General features: G+C 43.6%; 1 protein-coding gene across 1 annotated transcript in view; it reads left to right on the top strand.

Annotated features, from left to right (window-relative positions):
- LOC115777263 (nuclear factor 7, brain-like) overlaps positions 1-9,128 on the top strand; it is a 32,502-nt gene extending 23,374 nt beyond the window's left edge. Inside the window, exon 3 of the mRNA XM_030725106.1 lies at positions 9,046-9,128. Within this exon, the coding sequence (XP_030580966.1) occupies positions 9,046-9,106 (61 nt within the window). The 3' untranslated portion in view covers positions 9,107-9,128. The remainder of the gene's footprint in view (positions 1-9,045) is intronic.
- The last annotated feature ends 5,060 nt before the right edge of the window (positions 9,129-14,188 follow it).

The raw sequence follows: 14,188 nt of genomic DNA, 5'->3' as shown, positions 1-14,188 counted from the left end.
CAGTTTGCATATCGTGCAAACAGATCCACAGAGGACGCCATCGCTGTAGCTCTCCACTCTGTGTTGAGCCACTTGGAGCAGCAGCAGAGCTACGCTCGCATGCTCTTTGTGGATTACAGCTCAGCATTCAACACAATCATCCCGGATATTCTCACCACCAAACTGCACACCCCGGGCCTCCCCCCTCTCACATGTTCCTGGATCAAGGACTTCTTAACCAACCGGCCCCAGACTGTGAGACTTGGCCCCCATCTCTCCTCCACCCACACACTGAGCACTGGCTCCCCACAGGGCTGTGTGCTGAGCCCCCTCCTGTACTGCCTCTACACCCATGACTGCAGTCCGGCCCACAATAACAACCTCATCATCAAATTTGCTGACGACACCACAGTGGTCGGACTCATCTCAAAGGGAGATGAGGCAGCTTACAGAGAGGAGGTCCTGAAGTTGACAGCCTGGTGTTCAGAGAACAACCTGGTACTGAACACCATGAAAACCAAAGAGATCATCATCGACTTCAGGAAGCACAGGACTGACCCAGCTCCCCTCTACATCAACGGCGAGCGTGTGGAGAGGGTCCACACCTTCAGGTTTCTTGGTGTCCTCATCTCTGCTGATCTTTCTTGGTCAGATAACATCACAGCTGTTATCAAGAAGGCTCAGCAGCGACTTCACTTCCTGAGGGTCCTCAGGAAGAACAACTTGGACTCAAACCTGCTGCTGACCTTCTACCGCTCATCCATTGAGAGCCTGCTGATATACTGTATCACAGTATGGTACGGCAGCTGCACTGAGGCAGACAGGGTCAGGCTTCAGAGGGTAGTCAAGACAGCACAAAGAATCGTTGGCTGCCCTCTCCCCTCCCTGATGGACATCTACACCTCCCGCTGCATCAGCAGAGCCAGGAACATCATCAAGGACAGCTCACACCCTGGCTTCGACCTGTTTGACCTGCTGCCCTCTGGCAGGAGCTACAGGAGCATCAAAGCCAGAACAAACAGACTCAAGAACAGTTTCTTCGCCAGAGCAATCACCACCCTGAACTCACACACTCACCCACTGTAACTGTGCAATATTATATTATTCATACTGAACAATATCTATCACTCCTAACTTGCTTAACTTCCGGCGCCGCGCGAGCAGGCAGCCAGTTTCAGCAGCTCCGCACTAATTCCGTGTTTTTTCTCATTTTGTTTAGTATTAGATGTGTTTTTGTGTTTCTGTATCTTCTGCTCTTTTTCCTCATGATGGAGCAGACTTTTTTCTGGAAAACTTTGTTTTTATTTACCCTTTTTATGGTGTTTATGTTTGGAGACTGCGAGAGTGGCCACGCTCCTATTGTTTACTCTCGGGACCAGCTGATCTCCATCGGGAGCTCCGCTGTGCCTACTCCTGCAGAACGACTCGATATTCCCCGCGAACTGAGAAGAAAGAGACGCGGGAGACGTGCGGGCATAGGTCGTCGTTGCCAGGGGAGAAGGTACAGGCCCGTCATCCCGTCCATCATCATGGGAAACGTGAGATCTCTTCCCAACAAAGTGGACGAGCTGGCGGCGCTAACACGACATCAAAGGAGCTACCGGGAGAGCAGCCTCATGTGCCTGACGGAGACATGGCTAACCGAGCTAACCCTGGACTCACACATAAACATGGACGGCTTTCATTTGATCCGTGCCGACAGAACCAAGGAGAGTGGTAAGAAGAGGGGCGGGGGTCTGGTTGTGTTTGTGAACGATAGACGGTGCAACTCCAGACATCTAACCATCAAAGAGACGCTCTGCAGTAAGGACATTGAACTGCTCGCTGTTAGTATGAGACCGCACTATCTTCCTCGGGAGTTTTCACATGTTATTGTGATAACTGTGTATGTGCCGCCCTCTGCTAACGCTGCTGCAGCCTGCGATGTCCTCCATGCTACTACCAGCAGACTCCAAACACAGCACCCACAGGCCCTCTTTCTGATCTCAGGGGACTTGAACCACGTCTCCCTGTCCTCCACTCTCCCCACCTTCACCCAGTATGTCACCTGCCACACCAGGAATACCAACACACTGGATCTACTGTATGCCAACATCAAGGAGGCATACAGCTCATCACCTCTGCCTCCCCTGGGGGGCTCAGATCACAACCTGGTTCATCTCCAGCCTGTGTACAAACCCTTGGTACACAGAGAACCAGTTGTGACACACACAGTGAAGAAATGGTCTGAGGAGACTGAAGAAGCTCTGAGAGACTGCTTTAGCTCCACTGTGTGGGAAGAGCTTTGTGCCCCTCATGGGGAGGACATCGACAGCATCACGGACTGCATCACTGATTACATCAATTTCTGCGTGGAAAACACTGTGCCCACCAGGAGGGTACGGTGTTTTTCAAACAACAAACCCTGGATCAACTCCGAAATAAAGGCTCTCCTGAAGGAGAAGAAGAGAGCCTTTAGATCAAGAAATAAGGAGGAGCTGAGAGCCGTGCAGAAGGATCTGAGAAGGAAAATCAGGGATGGAAAAAACATCTACAGGAAGAAGATGGAGGACCAGCTACAGCAGAGCAACATCAGTGGGGTTTGGAGGAGTTTGAACTCAATTTCAGGCCACAAACCAAGCCCTAGGGTTGTGGGAGACTTAGAGTGGGTTAACAACCTGAACCAGTTCTTTAACAGGTTTGACCAGCCACCCACCCCTCCCCCAGCCCAGTCCCCCCTGCTGTCAGCCCCACCATCTTTAATGACTGCCAACCTTTCTTCTTCTTGGGACCTCACACCTCTCAGCTCTCAGCCATCACCCACCCCCTTCACTTCTGAGGACTCCATCTCACAACCCCCATCCCCCACCTCCATCTTGTCCCTCTCAACTCATCATGTGAGGAAGGAGCTACGTAAGATCAAGGTGCGAAAGGCTGCTGGTCCAGACGGCATCAGCTCCAGGCTCCTGAGGTGCTGCGCAGATCAGCTGTGTGGCATCATGGGATACATGTTCAACCTGAGCTTGAAGCTGGGGAAAGTACCACAACTGTGGAAGACCTCCTGTGTGGTACCGGTACCAAAGACCAAACATCCAAAGGATCTTAGCAGCTACAGGCCGGTAGCCCTGACATCGCATCTAATGAAGACCCTCGAGAGGCTGGTCCTCAACCATCTACGCCTCATGGTGTCGTCTTCGTTGGACCCGCTGCAGTTCGCCTACCGGCCTGGCATCGGGGTGGATGACGCCATCATCTACCTCCTGCACCGAGCTCTGACCCACCTGGAGAAGCCTGGAAGCACTGTGAGGATCATGTTCTTTGATTTCTCCAGTGCTTTTAACACCATCCAGCCAGGACTTCTGAGAGACAAGCTGGAACTGTCAGGAGTGGACCACCACATCTCCGAGTGGATACTGGACTACCTCACTGACCGCCCACAGTACATGAGGACACAGGGCTGTCTCTCTGACAGGCTGGTCTGCAGTACGGGGGCCCCACAGGGAACTGTGCTGGCACCGTTCCTCTTCACCCTCTACACTGCAGACTTCTCCATCAACTCCCCACGCTGCCATCTGCAGAAGTTCTCTGACGACTCTGCCATAGTTGGCCTCATCACAGGTGAGGATGACTCAGAGTACAGACAGTGGACTCAGGACTTTGTGGACTGGTGCCAGCGGAACCACCTCCTGATCAACGCCGCTAAAACCAAGGAGCTGGTGGTGGATTTCCGCAGGCGCAGACCCACCACACGGACACCGGTGAACATCCAGGGAGTGGACATTGAGATAGTGGACTCTTATAAGTACCTGGGTGTTCACCTAAACAATAAACTGGACTGGACTCATAACACTGATGCGCTCTACAGGAAGGGTCAGAGCAGACTCTACCTGCTGAGAAGGCTGAGGTCTTTTGGAGTGCAGGGGACACTCCTGAAGACCTTCTATGACTCTGTGGTGGCATCAGCCATCTTCTATGCAGCAGTATGTTGGAGCAGCAGCTTGTCTACAGCTGAGAGGAAGAGGATAGACAAGCTCATCAGGAAAGCCAGCTCTGTCCTAGGATGTCCTCTCGACTCAGTGCAGGTGGTGGGAGACAGAAGGACTCTGACCAAAATAACATCACTGATGGACAAGGTCTCCCATCCCATGCATGAAGCTGTTGCTGAGCTGGAGAGCTCCTTCAGTGACAGACTGCTGCATCCTAAATGCACAAAGGAGCGTTACCGCAGATCCTTCCTCCCAGCAGCTGTAAGACTTTATAACCATCACTGCTCCCAACAAAAACCACAATAGCCTACACAATGTAGGATAATATATAATATACTGTAAATAGTCCGGCCTGTTAAGGTTCAACACACAGGCACATCATGTACATTGTATATAGTGTTATTATTAGTAGTATTAAGGTCAATATTGTTTGTTGATTTTATATATATTCTTTTCTTAATAGTGTAAATTATTATATCTTTATTTATATTTATAATAACTGCGGCTGCTGTTACACCCAAATTTCCCCTCTGTGGGACAATAAAGGCTGTTTCTTCTTCTTCTTCTTCTTCTTCCTATATTGTGTAATATCCAGTATTCATTCACTAGTGCAATATTCATCATCTTCATTATTATATGTATACACGCATTTACTTTCCTACAATGTACAGATGCACCAATGTAGGTATGTATGTATATATTTTATACATTCTATTTTTTGTATATTTTACACATTGTTTATTTTCTGTATATCTCTTGATCACATTGATTATACTAGATTATAATATTTTTATAATATTTCTATTTTCATTTTAGAGAGTTTGATTTTCTGTTACATGGCACTGAACAGGAGTGGCCCTCCAATCTCATTGTACATCCTGTATAATGACAATAAAGGCATTCTATTCTATTCTATTCTATTCTTGGTTTCTTCATCTGCTGCTTCATCAGTTGGAGCCTCAAATGTCTTTGCCAACAAGGTCCATGAAGAGGTTTGGGGAAAGGCAGCGTGGCCCTGGACCACCATCAACCATGGACACTGTGATCATTCTTCCAACATGGAAATATTCATTTTCATCTGCAGCTAAAGGAAAAATATGACACTATAACAAACCAGTTCTAAGAATTGGAAAAACTGTGGGAAAAAATAAGTAGCTTTGCTATCAAATGTGAGGGATTTGGCCTTCAAATATTCTTCTTGTTTTTACTGCTGCCATCAAAAGGGTGAGAAGTTCTCGAGTAGGTCCACCTGTGTCCAAAACCTCTTCCACCAAGCCAACATCAGAGAGTTTCCTGATCACGGCAGAGTCGGAGCTGCATGTAGACCATCTGAAGCCTCTGCAGGCTCCATCACAGACATCAGCTGTGTTCATGCTGACTCTGCTGCAGGAAGTTTGGTTCATCTTCAGAGACAGATTTGAGATGATCTGCAGCGTCAGTCCATCAGCTTCATCACTGGAGATTCAAGGAAATATTGAAACCTTTTCCTCTTTGTGCTTTCAAGCTTTTTGTTGGTATTCATTTGGAAGTTGTGTTTTATTTGTTGTCTTTTTCTACTTTTTAAAGTCATTTTCAGAAAGCAAACATGAATCTTCAGAATAATCCTCAGTAAACAGACTTTTCAGAATCCTTCTGCATGAATGTGTTTATGATCAGAGCAACAGCTGCAGAGGATGGTTTTATATATATATATATATATATATATATATATATATATATATATATATATATATATATATATATATATATATATATATATATATATGATTGTTTTATGGCCAATACATATTGATACATGTTTTATCCCAGAGTCACAACTATGTGTTTATTGTACTCTGAGATATCAAATCTGCTGCCTTCCTCTGGAAAGTCCTCTCCCTCAGCTCTGAAGAACTGCTGTCAGTGATGACAGGAGTACTGTGTACTGTGGAAGTAAAAGTACAAACACTAGATAACTGCAGTAAATTTAATGGGTAGTCTGGCTCAGTTCTGGCTCTGCAGTATTTGAAGCTGACAGAAATGTTATGATCAGAGTTATTAGATAGAGAACCTCACTAATTCAAAATAGTGTCTCTGACCATATTATTTCTATAGTGCATTGAAAATACAAATGAAAGGCTGTGATGGAACATTATGACTAACTTGTAGAAATAAGCTGAAGTATGATCTGCTGAGGTGGATGCTTTTTGGGCTCCTGTAGCATTCTGAACCTGCAGCATAAAGAAACTCACTGCAATAACAAACTGCACATGTAATGGTTCATTTAACTCTGAAATGGAAATGCAGCATTATTATCTACAAGAATATGATATAGTTGCACAGTGGATGGCTGAGACAGTAAAAGAGAGAACTCCAATGGTGCCAGTTCTATTTAATGCTCACTTTGTGACATGAAGCCCTCAGGGTGCAGACAAACAGTGTCATTCTTTGCTGAGCTTTTCCTCTTTGGAGAGCTGAACTGTAAAAGGTGTGCCAGGAGTATTTTTCCCTGAGAGCCATCAGGGCACAGCAGGACGTTTTCTCCAGCTTCCACATCTTGGTTGAAATCTTTCACTTTTTTAACGGCAGCACCCAAAAGTTTCTCAGACGACCGACTTGCCCCAACATTTAATGGTAGTGTTTTCCTTCTTTGGGCCTCAGGCCCGTCTTGGTTTAGTTCATAGATCACATATCAGAAAAAAATGGTGGTCACATGTTAGAAAACTGTTTGATTGTGTCAGAAAACAGCCTCACTTTCCAACATTTAGATTATTACCTTCACTGTTTGATATCTTTTTGCATTTTCAGAACATCCTTCTTTCTGCCTCTTTTCCTTCACGGTACTCAAAGAACTGACTTTCCTGGAAAGGCAGGGAAGTGGAGGAGAGACCATAAAGATCCTTTATTGGTCTATTTTGGCTCATGATCCAAAGGCAAACATGATAACTGAAAACCATATGAACATCCTTTACATAAAACAACTCTGCTTCATTAAAGTCAGAGCTTGTTTCAGACATTTATCTGTCACAGCAGATGCCCATAATTCCCCAACTAGAAACAGATTATTTCATGTTTCATTTCATTATAGTTTAATACATAGTGTAAACACTAACGAGCTGATCAATTCTCGCCTTCATCATTTTATTAGCTTACAGAACGAGTTCAAGTTCAAATAACAGGGAGATTAAAAATATACCTGTGCAGTGTTCAGGGTCTGCAGCTGTAGCTGCAGCTGCTGTTTTCTTACACTGCAGTGCATTTGGCCTCTCAGGGCCACCGTAGAAATCAGTATCTATACACTGCTGAAGTTCTCCCACCTACAAAGATGGAGAGGTCTGCAGTCTTTATCATAGGTACACTTCATCTGTGACAGACAGAATGGAACAAAGAAAATCCCTTTGTAGCATTTTAAATCATTAATGTGCATTTGATTGCATGAACTAAGTCTAAAGTGGACCTCTGAGTTGATGTATTCTTTTCCAAATCATCTTCAGTGAAGGTGCTGAGAGTGAAACTCCATCTCCTGGCTGGGCTCTCCCTCTGAGGACCTGCAGCCGCTGTTTGTCAGTGTTGCTGTGCTGGATTGATGCTTTGGATGGTGGTGTGTCGATGTGCCGAGGGCAGGCTAGTTGTCGGGGTTGCTGAGAAGGGAATGCAATAAAATGAGCATCATCATGAAAATGGTATTGATTTGAAGACATTGAGGAAAAAAGGGTTTAATTCTGCTTTTGCTCAGAGATTTGGATTTTCTCCTTCCACGGCTGAGACCTCAGTGTAGTATATGGTGATTAAAGTCTTTGGGACCTTCACCAGTTAATGTAGTAAGTCGCTGAGGTCAGGTTAACAGCACTGAAACTGCCTGCATGAGCCCCATGGAGCTCCATCAGGGAGATGTTTCTGTCCATACTGTCTCATGTGGTCTGTTTGAAAAGCATTTAGAAACATTGTGCAGAGGCAGGTGTGTGGTCACATGTTACAAAGGAGAGGTGAGCCTCCCTTCCTGGTGTTTCTACCTCCAAGTCCATCTCTGTAAAAATGTGCTGTATGTGCTTGTTTTGATGAGGCTTCCTGTGGCATCAATACAGAAAACGTCCTCTTTGCAGCGTGTGAGGAACATCTATGATTTTATTAGACCAGAGCATCACTCCCTCTGACCTCACCTGTCCTTTGGTTGCTATCATCTCCAGCCTTATTGCATCATGTTGTCTTTGCTCTTTTCATTCCTTTATGTTCCCATCACTGCTGCTGACGGGCCTCATCTCTACAACCACATTCTATCACAGCTTCTTGCAGCTGTCTCTGGTTTCACATACAACCATCTTGGTGATGGTTTTACAGGAACTCACCTTTACACCTCTTTTTTTCTCAGCCTGATTCTCTTTCCTGTGAATGACATGTATGCTTCATGAGTGCCTTCATTTTCCATAAGAACCTCAGCTTTTGCTGTGCAGTCACTAAATAAACTGCAGGCTGAGTGTTTGTGCAGAGGTGAATTCCTCTGAGCTCCCTGAACTTTGACTGTGTGCAGCAGGGATTCACTGTCTAAATGCCTCTGAATATGATGTTTGTCCATCACAGTCATTCTTGTTCTGTGTTTTCTAACATGATCCAGGCACTGTGAGGGGAAAAAGGATGGAGGAGACTCTTTATGGAACATTAATCTTCTATCATAACTATCATTCCCACTGTCATCTTCAGTTCTCTTTCAATCAGTTTTTTTGGACCTGCATTTTTATTTCACTTTCTTTCATTTTTATTTCACTTTCTTTCATTTTTAAAGCAAGAATTTTCTGGACTTTCTGCAGTTTGTTGTTCTTTGGCTGCTTTTTCACTCTTTCAGTCTCGTCCTTGTACCTGACCATTTTCAGAGGAAGTGTTTGTTTAATAAGCAGCCTCATACTGACCTTTGAACCTTTAAGTTCTGGGATCTGTTTGGAAATATCCTGATAAGATAGGATTCATTTACTGAACTGTTGAGACCAAAATCATATTTTGGTTTCCACAAACCGTAACAGCCATGTCAGCTGAAGGTGTGTTGTTAACATTAATAAGAAGAAATAATGCATTCATTCCTTCCTGCTTAGTTACATATGGAAGTTGTTCTTTTTCTAAATGTTTGAAGACAATTGTCCAGAGAAAAGAGTCCCGAGGAAAACAAACAGACATTAAAGAGAGAACGATGAAGATGGAGCTGCCAGGCAGGAGGAAACGAGGAAGACCTCAGAGAAGATGGATGCAGTGAAGGAGGACATGCAGAGGGTTGGTGTGACAGAGGAGGACGCTGGGATGAAGGTGGTGATGACCTCTGAAGGAGCAGCACAAAGAAGTAGGTGTGAGGTATCCTGAGGTTCGATAAGCCAACAGACACAAACAGGTCTAAGTGAGAAAGACAAGAACACATTTATTTCCTTTGGCTTTGTGGCTCCTAAATTTGGAGTTTGTCAGTAACTAAATTCACTTCTGTCTGTGTGGGTTCATCCAGGTCATAGTAGCCTCTGGAGCTTGGAAAAATACCTGGGTCTGTCCATCATTGGGTTTGAGGACTGAAGAAGTCTTTTGGGATGAAACGTCTTCAAGGAACTAACAGAACTACAGTCACCTTTTTAAACTCAGTTCTCACACTGCAGGATGCTTTAGCAAGTACCTCCAATCTGCTGTGATTGCATTTGTAGCAGCTGTGACTGCTGAGAAGCTGTGATTGGTTGTGTTCTTCTTAGATCTTTATGCAGATAAACATGCACATCATCTTCATTAGAAACAGTTTCATAAATGAACAGTTTAGGCTAGAAGCTAAATGTCTGCCCCCTACCCTGAACGTGGACCATCCTATTTCAAAATAAACAACCAGATCCCTTTACATAAAACTTATTATGTCCTATTGACCATGAAGCTGTATGAATGAGTAAAGACACTCAGTTCTAATAAAGATCAAACATATAAAAAGTGCTGGGAAATAATGGAGACATAAATGTGTGACCTAAGAAAACACCAAGAATCCCAAAGTGAAAACGAGGATCCAGTCTGAGCTCATCAGGATTCTATAATCTGTGCAGCATTAGGTAAATACAGTATTTAACAATCACATTTATTAACAGGGGACTGAGTGATGGAGCCAAAAGCTGTCATATATTCATGTATCCAGATCATATCCTGATCAAATGGGACATGTCCGTGGATGATAGTGAGATGCTTTTTACTGCAACAAATGAGGATGAAGTGTCTTTTTTATGCTGAGATGTGGACACACACACACACACACACACACACACACACACACACACACACACACACACACACACACACACACACACACACACACACACCTGTGTACTGAATATCAGATGAATCAGGTGATCTGGGACTAACTGGCCATCTTTAGTGTAAATTAATTGTGACTCAGGCTGGTAGTCTTGCTGTAATATTGGTAATCAGACCAAAAACAGTTCTCTGTGTGGGCTCCAGCAGGCGGGTCATCTGTACGTCCTCATCTTTAATATGAAGTGGTTAGAAAAGGATGCTGAGAGCCTGCAGCAGTGATGTTTGCACAGAGCTGACAGACGTTATTATGGTCAAAGAAAACAGCACATTTACTGTAACTGTGATCATTTCTGCTTCTAGCTGCTGCCATTGATTATCATCATTTACTCATCAATAAAAATCTGTTCAACATCATCTCAGAGTCAAGTTGATGTTGGACTGACAGGTGCAAAGCTGTGGGGGGATAATATGTATACTTATGTACATGTACATACATATCATGTGTGTATCCAGGTAAACAGGTTGTAGCTCAGCGCTCCAACATGAGCTTCAGGGAATAAAGAGGAAAAGCTCAAAGATGAAACTTAGACTGAACTTCCTGTTGGTCTGATGGAAACTTGCTGCTGTTACAGGAAGTGCTGCTTATTTATTTATTTTTTTTTATTTAAACATTTATTTTAAATTAGGACAATGCACATTAATCAACATGTCTGCAATAAGCATCAATGTAAATATGCCAGAGTTAGCACAAAAGCTAATTTTCATCCGTTGTCCTAAGGCAGGTAAGATCAAAAAACATCCAACGAGATAAAGAGCAGAAAATAATACAAACATCACCTATATAACACATAACACAAACAACATAAAATTACAGTAAAGATAGGACACCCTAACAAAATAATCTACATATGAATGCACCTCCAGTTAGTTTTAAGCCAATGTTTCAAAGAGTTCTTAAAACCAGAGTAGGTGCCGCAATTCCTGATATAAGCTGGCAGTGTGTTCCACAACTGTGTGCCTCTAATGGACACCACCATTTGGCCAAATTTTGTCCTGTGTCGCTGTACATTACAGTCGCCTCTGGTCAGTGCTCTTGTGTTTATTGTATTGCTTGTTTTTTTGCTCATAAAATACATTAAAGGAGGGGGAGCAAGTCCATTTAAAACTTTATAAATACAGCAAGCATCCATAAAAATCTGATAACTATCGAAATCCAGAATATTGTACTTGGTTATGATGTTACAACAATGATACTGTAAAGGCTTTTTATCAAGAATTTTTAGTGTTTTCTTAAAAAGAGACTTTAAGGGCTTCAAAATTGTCTCAGAAGTGTGCGACCATTTAGTATAACAGTACGCTATATGACTGAATATCATGGCATGCATATAAGCCTTTGCTGATTCTGTTGTCAGAGAAGGTCTTATATGTTTAAAGTTTGACAGATTAAGTTTAATTATGGCTGAAATTCTCTTTACGTGACGCTTAAAATTTAAATTGGAATCGAAAACTACTCCAAGGTATTTAAATTGATCAACCACTTCCAGTGTCTCTGCATTGACAAACACAGATGGCTGCTCGCTATCTGCTGGCAGCTGAGAAAAAAACATACAACCTGTTTTTCTAATGTTAAGATGTAAACCGGAGACCTTGAGCCAGTGAGATATTGGTGTCATGGTGTCGGAAAGTAGTGCAGCAGCTTCATTTTTTTGTTTTCGCATGAACATACATTACAGTATCATCTGCATATAATTGTATTTTTGCAGTTTTGCAGACATTTGGTAAATCATTCACATATAAGCTAAATAATATTGGTCCCAGTATTGAGCCCTGTGGGACTCCAGCTGAGCAGGTAAGAAAGGTAGATTGTGAATTTTCTATTTGTACTGCTTGTTTTGTGCCAGACAGATATGATTTCATCCAGCAGAGGGCACTATTAGAGAAATTAAAATGAGTCAATTTAACGGGGAAATTTGCGCATTACAGCAGCTCAGTACAGAGAAAAAAACAAATGAACTAAAAATAGAATAGAATAAAATAAAATAAAATAAAATAGAAAAACACTATACACATATACATAAGCACTATATACATAAAATATATAAATCAATGTCAATACACACATGTACATATACACACATATACACACACATCAAAACACTATATACAGATATCAAAATATTATATACATTTGTAGCCGGTAAGGTACACAGCATACACGGTATGCATTATATGGGTGAGTGTAATAAATAAAATGTATCTGACTGTATGGATAAAGTGATGGCAGAGGAGGTAAAGTGTCCAAGTGACTCAAGACATTATGATGTGTTATACAGTCTAACTGCTGTTGGGATGAATGACCTGCGAAAGCACTCCTTCCTGCAGCGAGGATGTTTCAGTCTCTGACTGAAGGAGCTGCTCAGCTCACCCACGGTCTCATGCAGAGGGTGATGGGGGGGTCCATGATGGATGTCAGCTTTGCTAACATCCTCCTCTCACCCATCACCATCACAGACTCTAGACGACATCCCAACACAGAGCTAGACCTCCGCACCAGTTTGTCGATCCTGCTCCTGTCCCTTTCGGTGCATCCACCCCCCAGCAGGCCACTGCGTAGAAAAGGGCAGATGCTACCACTGAGTCATAAAAGGTCTTTAACAGAGTCCTGCAGACACCAAAGGACCTCAGTCTCCTCAGCAGGTGGAGTCGACTCTGGCCCTTCTTATACAGGACGTCTGTGTTTGTAGTCCAGTCCAGCTTGTTATTGAGATGAACACCCAGGTACTTGTAAGAGACCACTGTCTCAATGTGCTTTCCCTGGATGTTCACCGGTGCTGTAGGGGGTGGCTTCCTCCTGAAGTCTATGACCATCTCCTTCGTCTTGCTGGCGTTGATTTGGAGTGCATTGTTCTCACACCAGCCGACAAAGTCACCGATGACCCCCCTGTATTCCTGGTCGTTCCCATCTGATACACATCCAATGATGGCCGTATCATCTGAGAACTTCTGTAGGTGGCAGTGGTCTGAGTTGTACCTGAAGTCTGAGGTGTACAGACTGAACAGAAAGGGTGAGAGGACCGTGCCCTGTGGCTCCCCCGTGCTGCAGACTACCACATCAGACATACAGTCATGGCACCTCACATACTGTGGTCTGTTGGTGAGGTAGTCGATGGTCCATGCCGTCAGCTGACTGTCTACTCCGGCTCCCTCCATCTTCCCTCTCAGTAGTGCAGGCTGGATGGTGTTGAAAGCACTGGAGAAGTCAAAGAACATGACCCTCACAGTGTTTCCTGCCTGCTCTAGGTGAGAGAGGGATCTGTGCAGCAGGTAGATGATGGCATCGTCCACCCCAATGCCGGGCTGGTAGGCGAACTGCAGGGGGTCCAGCGCTGAGCTCACCAGTGGGCGGAGGTGATGAAGGATGAGCCTCTCCATGGTCTTCATCAGGTGAGAAGTCAGGGCCACAGGTCTGTAGTGGTTGGACTCCCTGGGCTGTGCGATCTTTGGCACTGGAACTATGCAGGAAGTCTTCCACAGTTCAGGAACCCTCTCCAGATTCAGGCTCAGGTTGAATCTGGAGAGGGTTCCTGAACTGTGGTCTTCTTTCAGAGACGCTATCATTTTTATTACATCAGTGACAGAGATTTCTTGTATACTAAATACTGGTTTACTTACATCTAAAGAATTGTGAGAGATATCAGGATGTTTGACATGCATTGTTAATTTGTCAATTGAACTAATAAAAAATGTGTTAAACATATTAACAATTTTACTTAAATCATCTGTTATTATACCATTTACTTGAAGCCGTACATTTTTAAGATTATCTGCATTGTTGCATCCCAGTAGCTTATTTAAATTTTCCCATATCGTTTTCCCATTTCCATTTGCTCCTTTTATAATGTCAATGTAAAAGTTAGCTTTTGTTTTACGTATGTATTTTATCACTTTATTCCTTAGTGATGTAAAAATCTGGCGATCAATTGAAGTTCCTGTACTCAAAGATTTCT

Source organism: Archocentrus centrarchus, unplaced genomic scaffold (assembly GCF_007364275.1).
Source record: "Archocentrus centrarchus isolate MPI-CPG fArcCen1 unplaced genomic scaffold, fArcCen1 scaffold_45_ctg1, whole genome shotgun sequence".
Classification (NCBI taxonomy): Eukaryota; Metazoa; Chordata; class Actinopteri; order Cichliformes; family Cichlidae; genus Archocentrus; species Archocentrus centrarchus.
Note: the sequence above shows the minus strand (reverse complement) of the source record. Positions and strands in the feature narration are given on the sequence as shown.